Source organism: Oncorhynchus clarkii, chromosome 8, assembly GCF_045791955.1.
Source record: "Oncorhynchus clarkii lewisi isolate Uvic-CL-2024 chromosome 8, UVic_Ocla_1.0, whole genome shotgun sequence".
Classification (NCBI taxonomy): domain Eukaryota; kingdom Metazoa; phylum Chordata; class Actinopteri; order Salmoniformes; family Salmonidae; genus Oncorhynchus; species Oncorhynchus clarkii.
Window position 1 is genome coordinate 38,623,215 of NC_092154.1, and position 24,349 is coordinate 38,647,563.

Consider the following 24,349-nt stretch of genomic DNA (forward strand, 5'->3'; position numbering starts at 1 on the left):
GGTGTTTGGGATAATAGTGTTGATGTGAGCCATGACCAGCCTTTTGAAACACTTCATGGCTACTTCATGGTCGGTAGTCAATTAGGCAGGTTACCTTAGTGTTCTTGGGCACAGGCACTATGGTGGTCTGTTTAAAACATGTTGGTATTACCGACTCAGATAGGTTGAAAATGTCAGTGAAGACACTTGCCAGTTGGTCAGCACATGCTCGCAGTACACGTCCTGGTAAATCGTCTGGCCCTGCGGCATTGTGAATGTTGACCTGTTTAAAGGCTGCAGAGTGCGTGATTACACAGTCTTCCAGAACAGCTGGTTCCCTCATGCATGTTTCAGTGTTATTTGCCTCGAACCGAGCATAGAAGTAGTTTAGCTCATCTGGTATGCATGCTTGTGTCACTGAGCAGCTCTCGGCTGTGCTTCCCTTTGTAGTCTGTAATGGTTTGCAAGCCGGGTTAACCGGGCGGGTGTTAAGAAGCGAGGTTAGGCGGGTCATGTTTCGGAGGACACATGACTCGACCTTCGCCTCCAGAGCCCATTGGAGAGTTGCAGCAATGAGACAAGATCAAAATTGGGGAGAAAAATTAAAATACAGATTGTAGATCCACCTACATTCTGTCTAGAGATAACTAAGGTAAAGGTTTAATCATCCAGTCCTCCATGATTCCTTTTCGGGGGGACATAAGTGTCAGCCCTAGAGATAAACTCCCTTACACTGCTGGCGCTATAGTGTGAGAAGAGAGGAGGGTCAGAGAAAATATTTCATCAAACAGGATCAGCCGTGAGGACATTCCTATGTTTCTTAATAGGTCCCTTAATGTCAACACTTAGAGGAGAATATGTAGTATTACAGACACAAGAGTGAGAGTTTTTACTCTTATCCCTTGTGGTTGACCAGACCTTACTAAGAGACGCATAGTGTAGAACTATAATATAAAACACAGGAACATCACATTTTTGACTGCACTAGGACTTTAAGGCCTTACTACTTACTTTTTCTCTGCCACAAATAGCACCCTATTCCCTACACAGTGCACTTCTTTTGGCCAGCCCTGTGGGTCATGTTCAAAAATAGTGCACCAAATAGGGAACCATTTGGAATTCAGTCTTATTTAATTATAACTGTACTGATTAAGAAAGCCTCCACTAAACATTTGCAAAATGTATGCACATACTGTAGCCTAGCGGTTAAGAGCGTTGGGCCAGTAACCGTAAAGGTCTCTGGTTCGAATCCCCAAGCCGACTAGGTGAAAAATCTGCCAATGTACCCTTGCGCAAGGCACTCAACCCTAATTGTTCCTGTAAGTTGCTCTGATAAGAGTGTCTGCTAAATGACTAAAATGTAAAATGTACAAGCTGAATAAGTATTGCTAACATGTTTTCTGAACATTTCACCAACCCCCACCCCTAACAGAGAACTGCACCCTGTGAAGGCTACCTTAAATAGGGTCCGCTGGTACCAGACCTTCCCATCATGTCATCCGAACATCTCTGGAGTAATGTGGGATGTGTTCTTCAAGTGCAGGTAGAGCCTGTGACCACCAGATGGAGGTGTTGGCTAGGCTCAGAGATAGACTGACACTAGAGTGGGAGTCTGTGTCCAGGGCTGTTGTTGGTGCTACTGATGGTTTGTTTACATAGCAGGTTAGAATAATTAATGTAGCAGGTTAGGATAATTAACGTGGCAGGTTAGGAGAATGAGGTTAAGGTTAAGAAAAGGGGTAAGAGTTAGGCTTAGCTAACATACTACTGTTGTGAACAACTGTTGTCCTTGATGTGACAACTAGATGGAGCGTTAGGCCTACTCCATCAAGCCACAACCATAGAAATGTAAACAAACCATTAGTATCATAACTCTCAGTCTGGTTCTCAACTTACCGTGGAGAGTTAGAATAGTAGAATACACAATATGCAATTTCGAAATCTGGTTGTGCATAAGCAGTTTTTTTATTCTGTTATGTCAGTCACTGACATGGTCACTCAATTAGCCCATGTCAGCTAGCATTTTTTAGTTTGGTAAGTTAGTCTAGCCAGTGATCTAAACTTGCAGTAATCATGGTCGAATTACAGACTGGGGGCACTGATCTCTAGGAGACCCCCATTGCTTTTGTTAGTCACTCTCACTCAGATATCATATTAACATGACATGGCAAAATGTGTAGAATTGAAGGAAATGAGCTATAAAACTAATAAAAAGCCTCTCCACGCCATGTCAAAATGTGTATATTTTCAGGAAATGTTCAGTAAAACAGCTAAATGTTCCAAAATTTGCAGAATTGCATGACATTTTGTTATAAAATGCTATCTCCAACCCATGGCAAAATGAGTAAAATTGCATGAAATTAATTATATAATTGCAATGTTTTCTCTCCACCTCATGGCAAAATGCGTAGAATTGCAGAAAACTTGCTTTAAAACAGCAACATTTTTTCTACGCCTCATGGCAAAATATGTACAATCGCAGGAAATGAACTTTGAAATGTACTTGTTTTCTCTCCATGTCAAGAGGGGGGCCACTAAAATGTGCTAGGGCTGGCCCTATATGGCATATTTTTTTTAATTCAATCTTCATTTAACTAGGCAAGTCAGTTAAGAACAAATTCTTATTTTCAATGACAGCCTAGGAACAGCGGGTTAACTGTCTTGTTGAGGGGCAGAATGACAGATTTTTACCTTGTGAGCTTGGGGATTCGATCTTGCTGCCTTTCAGTTACTAATCCAACGCTCTAACCACTAGGCTATCTGACGCCCCATATAGCTATCAGATTATGATATACTGAACAAAAATATAAACGCAACATGCAAGAGTTGACTGAGTACTAGTTCATATAAGGAAATCAGTCAAATAAAGTGAATTCATTAGGCCCTAATCTATTGATTTTACATGACTGGGCAGGTGCACGGCCATGTGTGGGCCAGGGAGGGCATAGGCCCACCCACTTGGGAGCCAGTCCCAGCCAATCAGAATGAGTTCAGAATGAGTTTTTCCCCTCAAAATGGCTTTATTACAGACATAAATACTCGTTAGTTTCATCAGCTGTCTGGATTGCTGGTCTCAGACGATCCCACAGGTGACGAAGCCGGATGTGGAGGTCCTGGGCTGGCATGGTTACACGTGGTCTGTGGTTGTGAGGCCGGTTGTACGTACTATCAAATTCTCTTATCGATTCTCTAAAGCACAACAAAGGGAGATAGATCTGAAAGTACTTTGAAACCAGTCAGGCCATCCTATACCCTCAAAAGGGTTTGATCTTGGTCGAAACAGCCCATGTATACTGTATATGTTTGATCTTGGTCAAAACAGCCCATGTATACTGTATATGTTTGATCTTGGTCAAAACAGCCCATGTATACTGTATATGTTTGATCTTGGTCAAAACAGCCCATGTATACTGTATATGTTTGATCTTGGTCAAAACAGCCCATGTATACTGTATATGTTTGATCTTGGTCAAAACAGCCCATGTATACTGTATATGTTTGATCTTGGTTGAAACAGCCCATGTATACTGTAAATGTTTGATCTTGGTTGAAACAGCCCATGTATACTGTATATGTTTGATCTTGGTTGAAACAGCCCATGTATACTGTATATGTTTGATCTTGGTTGAAACAGCCCATGTATACTGTATATGTTTGATCTTGGTCTAGGAGGTGGATGTATATTTTTATCTGTTTGAGCAGATTGCCAGATTCCCAAAATGGCAGCAAGATATTTGGTCACGGCTCCTCCAAAGTGTTCTTGTGGGAAAAGCTCAGAAAGTGTACGTCGCTTTATCGCTTGACCAGAGTTCCGATTATGACACTGTTAATAAAGCTGCTATCCTTCTGGCTTACGAGTTGATCCCAGAGGCATACAGACAGCAGTTCTGTAAGTGACAAAATACAGAATCACAAAGCCATGTTGGGTTCGTAAGGGAACAAGCGTGTCTTTTTGATCAGTGGTGTGGTTCTCAAAAGGTCAAGAACCTTGAGGATTTAAAGAGACTCATACTTCTCGAGCAGTTCAACAATTGCCTTAAATGAAATAGTTGCCACCTGCATTAATGAGCACAAAGATCTCACTCTTGAGAAAGAAGCAGTCCGTGCAGACGAACTTGTGTTGTTCCATAAAACTACTGTCACAAACAAAGCACCCAGTAGTTATCCCTACGCAAAAAGCAATCCAGAGATGTCACCCTCTACCATGGCTGTGAAGTTTCAGTCCTTTCCTACAGTGCCCAAAGATAAAGATAGTTAGAAAGCTTTTTTTTTTTGTATCCACCAGTTTGTCATTACTTCCGTGAGAAAGGACACATTGTCCTAAGTTGACACAGAAAAATTTGAGAGAAAAAGCTATTTCTTCTTGTGGAAGCACTCCATTAAGTCTCTGGTTGGGACTGGTGTATCTCCTAAACAAGATTTTGGATCAGATGTGTATGAACCCTTTGTTTCAGACAGGTTCGTGTCTCTGCATAGTGGCGATGCTGTTAAGGAGACGGTGAAGACACTGTGAGATACTGGGGCAGCCCATCCTTCATTTTGGAGGGTGTTTTGCCTTTTTCTGACACTTCAGCAAATGGTTACACTCTGTTAGTACGAGGGTGGAGATGGGTTGCATGGAATTTCCTTTGTATAATTGGAACTCAAGTCTGATCTTATTTCTGGTTCCGTTGTTGTTGGAATGAGGCCTAGCCTACCGGTGAAGGGGGTCTAATTCATTTGGTGAACGATTTGGCTGGAGGGAATTTTGTGCCAAATCCTGTCGTTTGTAAGGAACCCAGAGTAGAGGAACCTGATGGATTATCAGAAAGGTACCCTAGTGTGTTCCCAGCGTGTGCCAATACATGTTCTACAGTGGCAAGAAAAAGTATGTGAACCCTTTGGAATTACCTGGATTTCTGCATTGATTTGACATAAAATGTTATCTGATCTTCATCTAAGTCACAACAATAGACAAACTCAGTATGCATAAACTATTAACACACAAATTATTGTATTTTTCTTGTCTATATTGAATACATCATTTAAAGATTCTCAGTGTAGGTTGGAAATAGTATGTGAACCCATAGGCTAATGACTTCTCCAAAAGCTAATTGGAGTCAGGAGTCAACTAACCTGGAGTCGAATCAATGAGACAAGATTGGAGATTTTGGTTAGAGCTGCCCTGCCCCATAAAAAACACTGACAAAATGCAAGTTTTTTTATAGAACGCTACTTGCCAAAATACATAGTGCCAACTGTAAAGTTTGGTGGAGGAGGAATAATCATCTGGGGCTGTTTTTCATGGTTTGGGTTAGGCCTCTTACTTCCAGTGAAGGGAAACACTACAGCATACAATGACATTCTAGACAATTTTGTGCTTCCAACTTTGTGGCAACAGTTTGGTGAAGGCCCTTTCCTGTTTCAGCATGACAATGCCCCTGTGCACAAGGCAAGGTCCAAACCAAAATATTTTGGTTTGTCGAGATCCATGTGGAAGAACTTGACAGGCCTGCACAGAGCCCTGACCTCACTACGGCGACTGTGAGCCAGGCCTAATCGCCCAACATCAGTGCCCGACCTCACTAATTCTGTTGTGGCTGAATGGAATTAAGTCTGCGCAGCAATGTTCCAACATCTAGTGGAAAGCCTGTTATTGAAGCAAAAAAGGGACCAACACCATATCAATGCCCATGATTTTGGAATGAGATGTTTGATGAGCAGGTATCTGCATACTTTTGGTCATGTAGTGTATGTCCATGTGAGGAGTTTGATGAAGTTTTTGTGGGTGACTTTGACAGAGATGGTGTTCTAATGAGGAAATGTTGTTCTCGCTTCACTCCTGAGTAAAACGATTGGCCCAGATGGTAGTATGGCAGGCCATCTTGAGGTCAACAAGACGTATGACCGTGTCTTGCATTACTTCTTCTGGCCTTCTGGAGAACGTAACACCGGGAGGAATGCCTGTCCTTCACCGAGGGAACAATAAAACCATTTAAACTGAGAACCAAAAACCCAAGCATGGCCCTGGGGGCCCAGAAGTCAAACGGCAGATGTTACGAGATAGACCAGTCTATACTACTTTGAAGAGTTTTATTTATTACCTCTACGCTGTTTCGGAGGGCAAGCATTCTCATCTCCACCCTCACAAGACAAGGGGAACTAATGTGAATGTTTGTAAAAATCGCCAATTACTTTTCCTTTACCAAGGCTTAGATCCTCCTTGCAGTAACCACCAGTTTGCAACCTCATTTAAAACAAAATATCTAGCACAATACCTGTGTCTACAGATGTGAAAAAAAGATATGCATGTATATAACGTTAAAAAGTTCTACCTGATGACATATCAAAAGTTGACTTTCTTTAAAATAAACAGTGTTTTTTTAAACACTATGAGATTTGCGGTGATGTGGGGAGTAAGAGAATACCCTCCCTCTGGTTAGGGAGGTTTTGAAAATCAAAATTGTTCTTACTTTTAATCCTACCCTGTGATATCACAGAAAATCATTTTTTTTTACACTTTTGTCAAACATTTTTAACTACAGATCATAGAAACGCTCTGTTTTAACATAAGTAGACACAGGTTTGGTGCTGGAGATAATGACGTGCACGTTTGACTTCTGTCATTGCCAACAAAGGGTATATAACAAAGTCTTGAGATAAGTATTTGGTCAATAACAAAAGTTTATTTTCCACCATAATTTGCAAATAAATAAAAAAATCCTACAATGTGATTTTCTGGATTTATTTTCTCATTTTGTCTGTCATAGTTGAAGTGTACCTATGATGAAAATTACAGGCCTTTCTCATCTTTTTAAGTGGGAGAACTTGCACAATTGGTGGCTAAATACTTTTTTGCCCCACTGTATAATGTTTGATTTTATACATTCTACATGTTCCCCAATAATAATTGTCTCCTGGAAAACAATAATAAAAAACGTTGGTTCCTACTCTAGTACATGCGCATATTTTATTCCTTCAAAAAGACAGGTTGACTGAGAATTTAGACTCACACAGCGTTTGTGTCACGTTCTGACCTCTATTTCCTTTGTTTTTGTATTTATTTAGTATGGTCAGGGCGTGAGTTGGGTGGGCAGTCTATGTTTGTTTTTCTATGTTTTGGGTCAGTTCTATGTTTTCGGCCTAGTATGGTTCTCAATCAGAGGCAGGTGTCATTAGTTGTCTCTGATTGAGAATCATACTTAGGTAGCCTGGGTTTCACTGTTTGTTTGTGGGTGATTGTTCCTGTTTTTGTGTTTGCACCAGACAGGGCTGTTTTGAGTTCTCACGTTTCTTGTTTTGTTTTCGTTAGTTTGTTCATGTATAGTGTCGTCAATAAATATAATGAACAACCACCACGCTGCGCTTTGGTCCGCCTTTACATCACAAGAGGAGAACCGTTACAGTTTGACAGTGAGGCGTTTTTTTTTATGTCTGCCAAAGGGTAGGATACAGTTTTGAAAACTGATTTAGGCATAATTTCCCTTGCTATAGACTCTAACTCCATAATCATGCAAATTTGAGGTTAGTCCTATTCCTCCATCGCGGTCCGAAAGTGGAAGACATATGTACAGTAGGGGGAACAGAGCGCCAATGGTCTGTCTGTCTCACCGCTCCCATTTAACCTAACTTATCAGGCGTAAAAGAAACATCTGAGCGGCATTTCCGTTTTTAACTGTCGGGGGGAGGTTATTTTCTGTACTGTTCAACCAATCCAGTAAATGTGGCGAAGGAGTTAAGACAGTGTATCGCCTCGTTAACTCGGAAATACCAGAGATACTTTTGAGGAGATGGGGAAACTCCATTGGAATCATATTAATGCCCACTGTGTGCGTTGCCCGTCAATGGGCCACGTGGTGCTTTCTGAATACACTCCGACACGGAGATCTCTCATTCAAGGAGTCAATGGCAGTCATTTGTGCACTAGCAGAAAAACCCAACATGAGCATGATTTACGTGAACAAGAAGCTTGCGATATTAAGTACTTTGAGGAAAATATGCAGGTTTCTCGACTCATATCCTGACCTTTAGAAGGGATTGTTTGATGATTAGTTTAGAAAACGGCGGGACTCAGCCTGACAATGTGAATGCGATTGGTCGACAGGCATACATTATACGTTTCCCCATTCATTGGCCACTGAGATTCTTATCTCCTCTGAAGTATCTCTGGGAATACTGGTTAACATCCAAAAGCGGAAGTCATGTCACAGGCTTACTTCCATTTCCCCTATAGAGAATGATAGCGGCATCTAGTGGCCAAAAGGCTGTATTAACATTGGCAGCGCCATTAGAGGCTTCCGCCATTTTAATGTAGTACTTCCAACTTCATTTGGCGACCTTGTTGGAGTCATGTCCAACGGGTTCATCAGGAGGGATCAGCCAATCGTGAAGAAGAAAATTTGCTATTTCGAAATGGAGATTGCCTCAATGGCACTGCCCATACTGTCACAGACGCTATAATGGCACAGATACAAAGATGAGTACTCTATCTTACTCTATGATTTCCCCTGAAAACCAGATGCATCCGGTTATTACTGTCCCCACTGAAGGTGCTCCCAGTCCAGCCAGCCTTCCCTCTCCCTCCTCTTTCCCTCTGTTGCGCAGCACTGCGGGATTAGAGCACTATACTCACTATGGCATCCACCACAGCACGGACTCTCTTAGTGCTTTTCGCCACCTTCTGTGCATCAAGTACTGGATCAACAGGTAAAATCACCCTTTTAATTTATATTTTCAGAGCAGATGCATGGTTTCAGTTTTTCACTAATGAGGTAGCACTTTATTAATTGATTTATGTCTGGGATATGTGGAGCTGGGCTAATAGCCTAATCGATAATCAATTAATTATTTACCTCATAAATATAATATATATAGTTCCCAATCCGCAATTGTTTTTCTTTGTTTGTTTTATATCACGTCAAGAAACCAATAGCTTCTAATTGAGCTGCTGCTGGGACATATATCATAATTACCACGTTGCATTGCAGGGAAAAGTGTTTGTGAGAGAGACTCATTTTAGCAAATCTTCTGGTTTGTGTGGCATTAACAAACTATGCAAAATATGAGGGAAAGTATATTATTTTGGGGACAAATGGTTAAAAGAAAAATGCTTAACAGTTTGCAGATGGGGAATGAACATACCAGTCAAAGTGAGCAATAATAATGAATTGGGGCTGTGAAACTAGGTCTTTCATCGTTTCTGGTCTGGAAGGAAAATGTGATGTAGCCTTTTGAGCGCAAGAGTCATGGAATATGCGCTTACCTCATTGGCGCACACTGAAGTAGCTTTGCTCTACAATTAAAATAAGATGACGAATATTAGATCATAAGCCATATGATTAGTATCAATCACCAAACCAAAGAAATATGAAGAAAAAAACTGCTTTGATTGATAATGGGACCTCACAGTGCCAAAAGGGTATTCTAATTGGCGCCAGTGGCAACTCCATGATGGCCCGGATTTCAACTCCAACCTCGCAGGGAGAAGGGGCAAGGAGGAAAAGGTTGACTTTCTCATAAAGTTTCTGTCAATCTCGCTCCATATGCATCTAGGTGTCACTATAGCTTCCACGTATTAGCAGTTTGACTTTTATTGGGATGAATCTTGTCCCGGAGGCAGAGGTGAAGGCTATAATTCCTTCAGAAAGTATTCATACTCCTTGACTTATTCCACATTTGGTTATGTTACAGCCTGAATTCAACATAGATTCAATATTTTTTTTGTCACACAAACTATGCAAAATATGAGGTAAAGTATATTATTTGGGGGACAAATGATGAAAAGAAAAATGCTTAACAGTTTGAAAACGTGCTTTTTGAAATTGTGTCAAAATTGATTGAGAATTTAAAAAAAAGAAATATCTCATTTATATAAGTATTCACAGTCAATACTTTGTAGAAGCACTTTTGGCATTGATTACAGCTGTGACTTTTTTTCGTTGTTGAATTTGAACCCCTTTTCTCCCCAATTTCGTTGTATCCAATTGTTAGTAGCTACTATCTTGTCTCATCGCTACAACTCCCATACGGGCTCAGGAGAGACGAAGGTTATGCGTCCTCCGATACACAACCCAACCAAGCCGCACTGCTTCTTAACACAGCGCGCATCCAACCCAGATTCCAAACGCACCAATGTGTCGGAGGAAACACCGCGCACCTGGCAACCTTGGTTAGCGCGCACTGTGCCCGGCCCGCCACAGGAGTCACTGTGAGACAAGGATATCCCTACCGGCCAAAAGCTCCCTAACCCGGATGACGCTAGGTCAATTGTGCGTCGCCCCACAGACCTCCCGGTCGCGGCCGGTTACAACAGAGCCTGGGCGCTGCAGTACAGTGCCCTTAACCACTGCGCCACCCGGGAGTCCCTCAACAGCTGTGACTTTTTCTGAGTTAAACTCTAAGAGCTTTCCACACCATCAAAATGCTTCAAGCTCTGTCAAATTGGTTGTTGATCATTGCTGGACAACCATTTTCAGGTCTTGCCATATATTTTCAAGTAGATTTACAGTACCAGTCAAAAGTTTAACTAATCTTGTCACGACTTCCGCCGAAGTTGGCTCCTCTCTGTGTTCGGGCAGCGTTCGGCGGTCGACGTCACCGGCTTTCTAGCCATCGGCGCTCCATTTTTCATTTATCCATTTGTTTTGTCTTGTTCCCTGTACACCTGGCTTTCATTCCCCAATCGCACTACATGTATTTATTCCTCTGTTCCCCCTCATGTCTTTGTGTGAGATTGTTTTGTGTTACGTGTCTATTTTGACGCGCTATACTGGTATGCGTTTATTCCGTGTTTTTTTTCACGAGGTATGTTTATTTGTTTGTACTTAATATTGTGACTGTTTGCGTATTTGCACTTTTGCCAAGGTTTCGACGCAGTGGCGTCCGTCTGTTGGTTTCTCCTGCCTAAATAAAGTGTGCGCCTATTCACAACTCTCTGCTCTCCTGCACCTGACTCCACTCCCAGTGTGCACACCATTGACACATCTACTCATTCAAGGGATTTTCTGAAATGTTTGTAAAAAAAATGTACATTGTATAATAATAGTGAAGAAATCAAAACTGTGAAATAACACATATGGAATCATGTAGTAACCCCCCAAAAATGTATATTTTATATATGAGATTCTTCAAAGTAGCCAGCCATTGCCTTGATGACAGCTTTACACACTTTTGACATTCTCTCAACCATGCATGAAGTAGTCACCTGGAGTGCATTTCAATTAACAGGTGTGCCTTGTTAAAAAGGAATTTGTGGAATTTATTTCCTTCTTAATGCGTATAAGCCAATCAGTTGTGTTGTGACAAGGTAGGGGTGGTATACAGAAGATAGCCCTATTTGGTAAAAAGCAAATCCATATTATGTTAAGAACAGCTAAAACAAGCAAAGAGAAATTACAGTCCATCATTACTTTAAGACATGAAGGTCAGTCAATGCGTAAAATTTGTGTCATCAAGTGCAGTCGCAAATTCAATCAAGCGCTATGATGAAACTGGCTATCATGAGGACCTCCACAGGAAAGGAGAGTTACCTCTGTTGCAAAGGATAAGTTCATTAGAGTTACCAGCCTCAGAAATTGCAGTCCAAATAAATGCTTAATAGAGTTCAAGTAACAGAAACATCTCAACATCAACTGTTCAGAGGAGACTGCATGAATCAGGCCTTCATGGTCAGATTTATGCAAAGAAACCACTACTAAAGGACACCAATAAAAATAAGGGACTTGCTTGGGCCAAGAAACATGAGCGATGGACATTAGACTGGTGGAAATATGTCCTTTGGTTTGATGAGTCCTAGTTTTAGATTTTTGGTTCCAACCGCTGTGTCTTTGTGTGACACAGAGTAGGTGAACGGATGCTCTCCACGCGTGTGGATCTCACGTTGAAGCATGGAGGAGGAGGTGTGGGGGTGCTTTTCTATTGACACTGTCTGTGATTTATTTAGAATTCAAGGCTACCACAGCATTCTGCAGCGATATGCCATCCCATCTGGTTTGCACTTAGTGGGACTATCATTTGTTTTTCAACAGGACAATGACCCAACACACATCAAGGCTGTGTAAGGGCTTGATGTCCAAGAAGGAGAGTAACGGAGGGCTGCATCAGATGACCTGGCCTCCACAATCATCCGACCTCAACTCATTTTAGATGGTTTGGGTTGAGTTGTACTGCGGAGTGAAGGAAAAGCAGCTAACAAGTGCTCAGCATATATGGGAAATCCTTCAAGACTCTTTGAAAAGCATTCTTTGAGAGAATGCCAAGAGTTTGCAAAGCTGTCATCAAGACATAGGGTGGCTACTTTGAAGATTCTAAAATATGAAATATATTTTGATTTGTTTAACACTTTTTTGGTTATTTCACTGTTTGGATGTCTTCACTATTATTCTACAATGTAGAACATTTTTGAAAATAAAGAAAAACCCTTTAATGAGTAGGTGTGTCCAAACTTTTAACTGGTTCGGTAAGTCAAAACAGTAGCTCAGCCACTCAGGAACATTCACTGTCTTCAGCACAGGAGGTTGGTGGTACCTTATTTGTGGTAATGACTGGAGCGGACTCAATGCATCAAACACATTGTTTCCAGGTGTTTGATGCCATTCCATTCTGGCCATTATTATTAGCCGTTCTCCCCTCAGCAACCTTCTTTGAACTCCAGTATAGATTTGGCCTTGTGTTTTAGGTTATTGTCCTGCTGAAAGGTGAATTCATCTCCCAATGACTGGTAGAAAGCAGACTGAACCAGGTTTTCCTCTAGGATTCTGCCTGTGCTTAGCTCCAATACGTTACATTTTTATCCTGAAACACTCCCCAGTCCTTAACGATTACAAGCATAGCGATATCATGATGCAGCCACCACTTTCCTTGAAAATATGGAGCGTGGTACTCAGTAATATGTTGTATTGGATTTGCACCAAACATAACACTTTGTATTCAGGACAAAAAGTTAATTGCTTTGCCATATATTTTGCAGTTGCAAGCAGGATGCATGTTTTGGAATATTTCTTATCTATACAGGGTTTCTTCATTTCACTCTGTCAATTAGGTTAGTGTTGTGGAGTAACTGCAATGTTGTTGATCCATCCTCAGTTTTCTCCAATCACAGCCATTAAACTCTGTAACAATTTCAAAGTCACCATTGGCCTCATGGTGAAATCCCTTTCCAGCAATTGAGTTTATTAAGGACATTTGTATCTTTGTAGTGACTATTGTTATTTTTTTACCCATCTACCTGCTTTGTGGTTGAATCTGTGTTTGAAATTCACTGCTCGGCTAAGGGACCTAACAATTTTCTGTATGTGTGGTGTACAGAGATGAGGTAGTCATTAAAAAATCAGGTTAGTAAGAGTCTAATGACTCGCCCGTGCATCAATCTAAGTAACATAATTTTAAAAATCCTCATCAAAATCTGTCAGTTTAAGCTAGAGATATGACCACCGTCTCAGTCCAACGCATCTGCCTAGGTCAGTCTTCCGCATCTGCGGTGGAAGGTCGGTGAGCTACAGCCGTGTTTGTCAGACCACGAGACATCCCAAAATGTGGGATTAGACAACACATAAATCCAATCAGGATTTATTTTTGGTTGTCTCAGGGGAGACAAATCTAGCTACCTAATTCAGCCATTGGCTAGGCCCTCAGAAGCTAAATAGAAGGCATCTGCCATTCAACTGTATTAGCGCCAGGGTTGGGGTCAATTCCATTTACATTACAGTCAAATTCCTATTCTCTTCAAAGCTTTCCAATTAGGAAAATGTGGAATTGGAATTAGAATTTGGTTTACTTTATAAAATGACTTTAATTCAAATGAATTGAACCCGACCCTGATTATGGCAGAATTTTGGAGTGACAGTGGAATCAACCAAATTACATTTAGACTTGTAATGGGTGGGACAATTTTTACAAAAACATATGGAAATTTCTTTCTTCTCGAAGGCCGGAAGGTCATTACGCAATAGTGAGCAGTAGTTTTCCCACGGTCTAGGTAACTACGTTGTTGTAGGTTAGTTAAACGCATGTAGCGGCTGCAGCAGGTGTTATCGAAGAGGATGTTGTTGCTCATTTGTTAGTTTAGCCCTTTTCAAGATTAAACTTTCAACAAGAACTTAAGTTTCAAATGATCATTATAAAACAGGTTGTCTGGATCCTGGATGCTGATAGCATGGAGTTATAGCACCACAATCCCCACATTCCACAGGCAATGCTTGTTAACAGTTCCAGCAGAATTATCCACTGTCCCATAGCCCAGCTAGCGTCTAGACATGATTTCCCTATGCTACTAGGCTATCACTTGTTTGCAACTGTTGGGGATTGTCTAATCCTTGTTGTCTGCCTCTATGACCTGTGCAACAATGTTGCATATATTTGTTTTAAATACACTTAAGTTTGTGAAACATTGTTGCATTTAAACTTCATGTGAATGTGAAGACCATGTTGGCGTAATAGTTGTACTTTTCGACTGGGAAATGCTTAGCCTAATGGTTGTGTTTTTGTCTCCTTATCATTGGAACCTACCTGCTAATTATGTCAGAGTGAATGTGCTGCTTATTCTTTAACTTCAGGCTGTGAGTGACAGCTGTCTTTCTATCGGCCCTCTGTGTTTTACAAAAAGTATTCTCTCCTACATGGAGTGTGCTGGCATTACGGACACTGCCCTTCCAGCATCACACGCCTGTTACACTCACATCCTTGGATGTGTCACTGTTGTCGCTTTTGGTGATAGTGGGAAAGTGATGGCGTTAGGCTGTGCAAGCAGTGTGGTTGCTGCTGCGATGTCTGTGTGAGTGGCAGTATGAAGCGTGGCTTAGCCTCAGGTCTGTTAGATTCAGCTGGGCGCATTAAGTGATGCTATGTTATTTTTCTGTTTTTTGTTTGGTACAACGTGCTGGAGAGATTTTTTTTACCCACTGAAGGCCTAGGTCCAATAGCCATGGTTCGTCACTGGAAACAGGTGTCGCTCAGTTTCCTCTGTTACCATAGGGATAGGAGAATAGGTCAACACATGCTTCTAACTAATTGGAATGATGAACATCGGGGTGGGCAGAGTCATGGAATATCCATCTCGAAAGACCTCCCTGAGCACATCCCCTAACCATCATTATTGTCAGTAGAAGCCCATTGGGCACACACAGGTTGAATCAACGCTGTTTCCACGTCGTTTCAATTAAATCACATTGAATCAACGTAGAATAGTCGTTGAATTGACGTCTGTGACCAGCGAGAGGGTTATTCAGTGTGACAGGGAAGTGTAAAATATGCTCAAACAATGACAACAACAAGACACTTTGAAGCCAAATGACTTGACAGACTGACAAATGATCCAGCATTTTGATCTGCCAGATAGGAAGTTCTCCCTGAGCAGGTTGAGGGGCACAGGCAGGTTACCTTGTGTTTTACTGGGACCTCGTTATCACTATCCATTCCATTCCATGTTAGCAGGTGAAGTGTAAAATGGAGATAGCACAGGCAGACAGAGATTTCCGATCCACAGACAGTACAGATGTTTTAGAAGTGCCTAGAGCGCACGGTTTGTGAAATCAATTTGGAGCCACGCTCACACTTGCTGTGAGAGTACCTGTTGCTCACCAGAGGGGAAAAAAGGCCTGAGTGAAAAAAATTCAAAAGGCTGGAGTTTTGGAGAAGATTAGCCAGCTAATTAATCACTGTTGATCTGATTTAGCTGCCACGTTACAATAGCCCTCTCTTCTCCCTTACCCTTTCTCCCCTAATCTCCTCTCTCTATCTCTCTCCATTTCTCATTAAATCTTTCTTAACCCTCTTTGTCTGACTTCCTTATTTCCAATTCCTGCCTTTGCTCACTTTCTCTACTCTCTCTCTCTTTCTCCCTCTCTCTCACTCTCTCTCTTTCTCTATTCTCTCTCTCTCTCTCTCCCCCTCTCCCGCTCTCTCACTCTCTCTCTCTCTCTTTCTCTCAGACATGCGTGCTCAGTGAGTGAGGTCATCCAATTAAACGTAGATGCTGTTTGTTGTGGTTCTGTCCTTTTCTTGTCCATTGCCCCCCCCCCCTTCCTCTTTTACTCCTCTCCACTCCTCCAGACTTCCACACAGTGCTGAGGGCTATTCATTTCTTGCAGTAAGCACTTAGTAAAAGCACAAAAGCCTAAAATCCCCAAAAGCCTAGCCAAGTATGACACTACAGTAGCATTGTGATGAACAAAATAAGAGGAGTTCTGGGGAGGGACCAGGCTATTGGAACAGAGTCGACAGGAGGTCACTGGTTGAGTGACAGAGAGACAGAGAGGCGGAGAGACAGAGAGAGAATCAAGTTAGAGAAAGGGAGAAGGGGAAAAGAGGGAATCATGTCCTCGCAAGCCACAGGAATTTCTCCGTTCCGCCTCACCAAGAGGAATTCTACAGGAGCACTTCTACAGGATTGGCAGATCTCAGATTGAGCTTCGGGTTTCAACTGTAACACAGGGGAGAAACAGAGAGAAACATCTATTGAGACAGACTGACAGACAGGGAGCGAAAGCATGTAGCTAATACTTTCCAGCGTGTCGACTGCAAGCGTGTTTGATCACCTGACGTGGGGCCGAGCCAGGCTCTCTCACCTGTCACTCAGGTGTCCATCAACCCTGCCGCTGATGGGTCTCACCTCGGGATGTCATCTCTGGGCGTGGTTATGTTTGGTTAAACAGGTAGCACCTGGGCTAGTGAACATCTGTCACAGAGGGACTAGAGAGTGAGAGTGTGTGTGTGTAGAGAGTGTGTGTGTTGGACATAATGCGTTTGTGTAGAGCGAAAGTGTGAACTCCTAATTCACAGGATTAGCAGTAGGTAGCATTGCAGTGTAGTTGACTCAGAGAACCATGATGTCATGATGGTTTGGGGTTGGTGTATTGATCATGTGAAGGGATGAGTATATTGGGCCATGGTTTCACTGGTTTGCTGAATTTGTGGAGAGTTGTATGTGGCAGGCGCGAAAATCTGATATCAACTTTGGAGGGGACAATTACATGAAATTTTCTCAAGAGCAATTCCTGAGGGGCACACCAAAAGTAGTGCTGTAACACAGCCTACGTTGTAATATGTTAAATGTATTTTGAGGAACCATAATCACTACTGCTGGATAATTGATAGGTACAGTAGTTAACTGAAGGGTTGTCCCAACTTGTTCAAATGTTTAAATCATTATAATACTACTACTATTAATAATAGTTATAGCACTGTTCCTTATCAGTCCAGTATGTACCTGGTTAAATAAAGGTGAAATAAAAAATGTAAAAGTTCCCTGGCGACAATTTAGCTTTTGCAACGAGACCATTAAATATATTTTAGACAATGGTAGAAGAGGGTGTAGTTCTGTTCAGTTTATCGCTAACCTTATCACAGGGACTTTGAAGCACTACAGCTGCATGTTGATCTTGGAATAAACTGACGATAGAAAAGATCCCATCTTTGACGACGCCACATAAATGGAATAGGTACTAGCTAGCTTGATAGTCAATGCTTGCTTTAGTTTGTGCGTTAGCTCTGCAAATTAGTGTGTGAACCCTGCCAACATTATTTTTTTTTAAACATTGGTATGGCACGATTGACTGGATTAACCTCACGTCAGTTACGTGCATTGAGTGCCTTTCGGACAGTAGATACGAACCCTCTATTATCTTGCCAGCTAAAGAACTGGCAGTGGATCAAACCATTGTGAGGCGGGGGGGTCGCAATCTTTTGAAACTTAAAACTTGTTGGGGATAGGGGGCAGTATTTTCACTTTGGATGAATTGCGTGCCCATAGTGAACTGCATCCTACTCTGTCCTAGATTGCTAATATATGCATATTATTATTACTATTGGATAGAAAACACTCTGAAGTTTTTAAAACTGTTTGAATTATGTCTGTGAGTATAACAGAACTCATAGGGCAGGCCCCTTCCCTTCCAAATAAGATATAGATATGTTAGCACTTCCTACGCCTTCCACTAGATGTCCTCATTCAGTAGAACGTGGAATGGAGCCTCTGGTGTGAACTTTGACCGAATGGGAGGGGAAATGGTCACTGTCTTGGCAGAATGCAATTTCCCTGTGGCGCATTTGTCTGTTGATGTCACCGTCGTTCCATTTGGCTGCAGATGAAAACGTATGATCCGGTTGGAACGTTATTGGATATATATGAAAATATCATCCTGAAGATTGATTCTCTACTTAGTTTGACCAGTTTATTCGACCTGGAATATATCTTTTTGAAGTTTTTGTCCGAGTTCTCCTGGACCAGCGTCAGCTTTTGGGCACATGAGCTGAAAGTGCTAGGAAATGCAGCTAATTGGACACTAGTATTGGACATTATGGAACAAAACAAAGATTTATTGTGGAACTAGGACTCCTTGCACTGCATTCTGATGAAAGATCATCAAAGGTAAGGGAATATTTATGATGTAATTTCGTATTTCTGTTGACTCCAACATGGCGGAGAAATATATTTACGTCTGAGCGCTGTCTCAGATTATTGCATGGTAGGCTTTTTCATAATGTTTTAAAAAAAATCTGACACAGCGGTTGAATTAAGAACCAGTGTATTTTTAATTATATGTAGAACATGAATCTTTCGTCAAAGTTTATGATGAGTATTTCTGTTATCTGGCGAAGCTATCTATAATTCCTCCAGATATTTTAGAGGCATTTCTGAACATGGCGTCAATGTAAACCGAGATTTGTGGATATAAATATGCATATTACCGAACAAAACATAAATGTATTGTGTAACATGTCATATGAGTGTCATCTGATGAAGATTATCAAAAGGTTAGTGATTAATTTTATCTCTAATTCAGCTTTTGTGACTCTATCTTTGGCTGGAAAAAATGGCTGTGTTTTTCTTTTGATTTGGTGGTGGTCTAACATAAATATATGTTGTGTTTTCGCTGTAAAACATTTTAAAAATCGGACATGATGGTTAGATTAACAATATGTTTATCTTTCATTTGCTGTATTGGACTTGTTAATGTGTGAAAGTTAAATATTTCTAAAGAATATTTTTGAATTCCCCGCGCCACCTTTTCAGCTGAATGGGGGGAGTTCCCCTCGGGGAACGCCTTGCCATAACATGTTTTAATTAAAAATGAGCTATTAAGTGTTTATAATCAGCACAGGTGCTTTAATTGCGTATTATTAATATTATTGAAATGACATAGTTATGTTTACAGTGATATATTGGGGGAGTCGTGTGTCCCCCGTCACCCCTGGGATTTCCGCCTATGGTATGTGGGTCAGAGGGTATACTGAGGTGTGTGTGTGTGTGTTGTGGGGAAAAAGGGTTTGGTAGGCTGTAAAAATCAGACCTGTAGAGAAGCGCAGGTGCATGACCCAGAGGGTTTCTAAGACAATTTTTGGACGAGGCTATGACACGTCCTTAGGGCTTACTTCTGCACATGCTGCTTGCTCTGTTGCATACAAACACACACACACACACACACACACACACACACACACACACACACACACACACACACTTTCCTAAAAACCAGGGACACGCACACACTTTCACACATTTCCCCTTACACAACACTAAAACTATCCTCATTCCTTACATAGTCAAACTATCATAACTATCACACACAACACACATGCACAGTATCTTAGGGTTTTCTTGGGGGGAAAAAACAACAAACGCCAAGTTAGTATGACACTATAAAACAACGCAAATATAATTACCACAGTTACACTGCAACCTCTTTAACTTCAGCCAGACTGTCTAAATTATGATATTAGCCTCATAGTCAACTTTCTTCCTTCATTAATTCTTGCTCCTACTTGAGACGCATATGTCCCAAGTAGGCACCTGGAAATGCAAATGCGCTACGCTAAATGCTAAATGTACTCGTTAAAACTCAAACCTTGATCAAAATTCACAAGCAGGGTATTAAATTAAAGCTACACTCGTTGTGAACCTAGCCAGCAAGTCAGATTTTTAAAATGCTTTTCGGCGAAAGCATCAGAAGCTATTATCTGATAGCATGCACCCCCCAAAATGCCAGCTCGACACGTAAACAACAGATTTTGCGATAGACGGCGCTACCCAAAACGCAGAAATAAAATATAAAACATTCATTACCTTAGACGAGCTTCTTTCTTGGCACTCCTATATGCCCCATAAACATCACTATTGGGTCTTTTTTTCGTTTAAATCGGTCCATATATACCCAAAATAGCTTTGTATAGAAGTAGTGTCATTCAGAAAAATTCATCGTTTTTAAACGCTGCGTAATTTTTTAAAATTAAAAAAGTCGACGATAAACTTTCACAAAACACTTCGAAATCCTTTTGTAATCCAACTTTAGGTATTAGTAAACGTTTATAATCTATCAAAACGATTACAGGGCGATGTCTCTTCAATAGGTCCTCACTTCAACAACAATGCAATCTGATCTCTCGCTAAACTGCATCCGGGTGAAGACTGGAGAACTTGGGGTCAGACAGATGGATTTTCCAACAATTAATTCGATTGAAAATTAGTACAATGGCGCCATCGTGCGGAATTTGTAGATGGTGCAGGCAAATTCCCATTAAATTCTGTTCTCCTTTAACAACTGGTGGAAGTGACTTATGGAAATTATTTTTTGCTTTCAGAGAGCAGTTTTTCTTGCGTTTTTCAATGAAACACACGCTCTGTTATAGTCACAGCCGTGATTTAACCAGTTTTATAAACTTCAGAGTGTTTTCTATCCACACATACTAATCATATGCATATACTATATTCCTGGCATGAGTAGCAGGACGCTGAAAAGTTGCGCGATTTTTAACAGAATTTTCAAAAAAGGAGGGGGTAGGATGAAGAGGTTAATGGTCTATTATTAGACACACAAGTATCTCCAGTTATTGTGTTTGGCTCTGTGTTCCTGGGCTAGGTGCCAGAGTGGTTGCATCATACAGTAAGCAGACATAGTGGTGAGAAGCGCTTTCATCAAACAGTAGAAATATAGAGGAAGGCAGAGAAAACAGATCAGTCCAATAAAGATTTGGGAGAGCCTGCTTACTGCAGTGTGATTGACAGGAGTTACTAGTGGCTTTCGGCAGAATCGCAAAACCCTGATTTCCATCTGGAAATTATGAGCGAGGAGGGTTCTAACAGGACTGACACCTGGAAACTACTATAGGAGACTCCTACAGGCAGTTAGTGAACGTGATAGAGGAAGCCACCCTGTAGACTGTTGGAGAGGTTGCACACTGATCATGAGCATCAGATGGGGATTTTCTTTAGACAGTTCAGGACTAGATCATGTTTCCTATTCACCTAGCAGATACTTCAATACTGCAACCATGACTCCCGTGCATCCCTTTGGCTACGTGTAATAATTGTCTTTTGGCATTAACAGAAGATAAGAATCAGCTGGAAGTTGTGTTATCCGAGCCAACGACAGGCTGGCGTTGTTTGTGATTGTGATGAATTCAGTTCGGTGTTCTCCTTTGTGAGTGTCACAACTGGAGTTATCAACTGCTGGAGATTTACCAACTGCACACTCACACACGGCCGTTCACACAAGTTAGATTGGGAGTTTTATATTCATGTTTTAATACTCCACTAAATGCTTTATTGCGTTTGCTAGGTCTGACATTGGACTAGGAGCGGGTTATGCGGTCACCTCAATAACCCATGCATTTTCAACACTATCAAAATAAAGAATACATGAAGAGATCTCAAATGTCACCTTTCCGCATGTATTATTGTTATTATTTTGAATTGTATTATACTGGTATTTGCTTTGCTTTGTTTGGAATAAGTGCAGACAAAAAGAAGACAGAAAAATAACCGTCACTCTCACCGTTCCTCATCTTCTTTTCATTTCATTGATCAGCCCCTTCTCCTCCTTCTTTTGAATTTACCAGCATTTAGTCATCTATAATGCTTTCATTTCCTGAAGATGTTATGTTTTTGTGATGTGTGTGTGTGTGGTGTGTGTTAGCCGACAAGCCCCTGCGGCCGCGGAACGTGCAGCTGACGTTGGTGGACAAGGGCCTGAGGGTAAGCTGGGAACCTCCCAACGAGCTGGACGGTCGGCCGGTGGACCGCTACAACATTGGCTACGGCAAGTCCATGAGGACACTCCGCTTCATCAAGGTGGACAAGGACAGACGGTCCAAGGTACTGGAGGATGTAGGTAAGAGTTGGAGAAAGTAAGACAGAGAGAGGGTGGGAAGGGAGAGAGTGAGAAAGTGGGAGTGGGAAAGATGTAGAAAGAGAAGGTGGGAAAGAAGGAGAGAGTGGGAGAGAGAGAGAGAGTGAGAGAGAGGGGGGAAGAGGGAGAGGGAGGGAAAGAGAGAGAGAGAGAGAGGGAGAGATAGAGAGAGGGAGAGAGAGGGAGAGAGATAGAGAGAGAGAGAGAGAGAGTGAGAGAGAGAGGGGGGGGGAAGAGAGAGAGAGGGAGAGAGAGAGGGAGAGAGAGAGAGAGAACCTAAACTACGGAGTGTATTTCAGAGCCCGGAGTTCTGCACTTTCTCAAGATGAGTGCCGAGAACAAGGAGGGGATAAGCAAACCTGTGTACAGAGCAGAGACGCCAGGAGGTGAGGTGTGTGTGCGTGCGTGTATGTGTGCGAGCAGTATGTGTTCCACTGTAAACCAGAAGGTGGGAGATGCATTTCAGCACATGATGTTAAACGTGTACTTTGGGCCAACAGTGTTTTTACAGTCACAACAAACCCCAACTGAAACATAAGCACTGAGAGGTAACATCAGCATAGTTATTTTAGATTTTTACTGGGCATTATTTTTAGGGCTTTATGGGTTTCTCTGGTTATTCTTAATCTCACCTTATAAAACCCAATTCATTACATTAAGTTTTTATACACACAGGCAGCAGCAGTTGCTGCAGTATAAAACCTACCAAGCCTGCTTTTGTCATTACTCCATTTGCCTCTGAGCTTGGAGCTTGGCATCACAGGGCTATACTTCATCAGCAGCCAACCCTAGTTTTCCACTTCCAAACTCAGCCTCGGTCCAATAACCCAAACCCCTGTGTTGTGGTCAATCACTGACTCTGTCTGTCTCTGTCTGTCTCTGTCTGTCTGTCTGTCTGTCTGTCTGTCTGTCTGTCTGTCTGTCTGTCTGTCTGTCTGTCTGTCTGTGTGTGTAGGGACCGGGAGGTGTGTGTGCTTAAACTTGTGCGTGTCTGCGTCAGTGTGGGCGTGTGTTTGCGTCTATGTACCCCATCTGTCAAAGTTGTGGTTGCTGCATGTACATTACCGTTCAAAAGTTTGGGGTCACTTAGAAATGTCCTTGTTTTTGTAAGATAGCACATTTTTCTGTCCATTAAAATAATATTAAATTGATCAGAAATACAGTGTAGACATTGTTCATGTTATAAATGACTATTGTAGCTGGAAACAGCTACAGCTACAGCTGAAAACTGATGTCCTGATTAAATAAGCAATAAAACTGGCCTTTCTTAGACTAGTTGAGTATCAGAATAGAAAGAGGAGTTGCAAAGAAAAAGCAATATCTCAGACTGGCCAATAAAAACTGGCCAATACAGACTGGCCAATAAAAATAAAAGATTAAGATGGGCAAAAGAACACAGACACTGGACAGGGGAACTCTGCCTAGAAGGCCAGCATCCCGGAGTCGCCTCTTCACTGGTACTATTTAATGAAGCTGCCAGTTGAGGACTTGTGAGGCGTCTATTTCTCTAACTAGACACTGTAATGTATTTGTCCCCTGTGCACCGGGGCCTCCCACTCCTCTTAATATTCTGGTTGGAGCCAGTTTGCTCTGTTCTGTGAAGAGAGTAGTACACAGCGTTGTACAAGATCTTCAGTTTCTTGGCAATTTCTCGCATGGAATAGCCTTCATTTCTCAGAACAAGAATAGACTGACGAGTTTCAGAAGAAAGTCTTTGTTTCTGGCCATTTTGAGCCTGTAATCGAACCCACAAATGCTGATGCTCCAGATACTCAACTAGTCTAAAAGCCATTTTTTTTTGCTTCTTTAAATCAGAAAAACAATTTTCAGCTGTGCTAAGATAATTGCAAAAGGGTTTTCTAATGATCAAATATCCTATTAAAATGATACACTTGGATTAGCGAAAACAATGTGCCATTGGAACACAGGAGTGATGTTTGCTGATAATGGGCCTCAATACGCCTATGTAGATATTCCATTAAAAAATCTGCCGTTTCCAGCTACAATAGTCATTTACAACATTAACAATGTCTACACTGTATTTCTGATCAATTTGAAGTTATTTTAATGGACAAAAATGGTGCTTTTCTTTCAAAAACAAGGACATTTCTAAGTGACCCCCAACTTTTGAACAGTAGTAGTGTGTCTGGATGGATGTGTGTGTGTGTGTGTCATGTTGTGGTCCCAGCGGTCTATCGAACACCATTCACCATAAATCAGTGCAAACGCTTGTGTGTGTGTGTGCGCGCGCGTGTGTGAGACGACGTGCT

The 24,349-nt window shown here is 41.6% G+C and overlaps 1 protein-coding gene across 1 annotated transcript in view; it reads left to right on the plus strand.

The window, feature by feature from the left end:
- The first annotated feature begins 8,515 nt into the window (after positions 1 to 8,515).
- The window catches only part of LOC139415370 (fibronectin type III domain-containing protein 1-like), a 79,690-nt gene continuing 63,856 nt past the window's right edge, over positions 8,516 to 24,349 (plus strand). Inside the window, exons 1-3 of the mRNA XM_071163471.1 lie at positions 8,516 to 8,664; positions 21,867 to 22,061; positions 22,379 to 22,465. Coding sequence (XP_071019572.1) covers positions 8,592 to 8,664; positions 21,867 to 22,061; positions 22,379 to 22,465 — 355 coding nt within the window. The 5' untranslated portion in view covers positions 8,516 to 8,591. The remainder of the gene's footprint in view (positions 8,665 to 21,866; positions 22,062 to 22,378; positions 22,466 to 24,349) is intronic.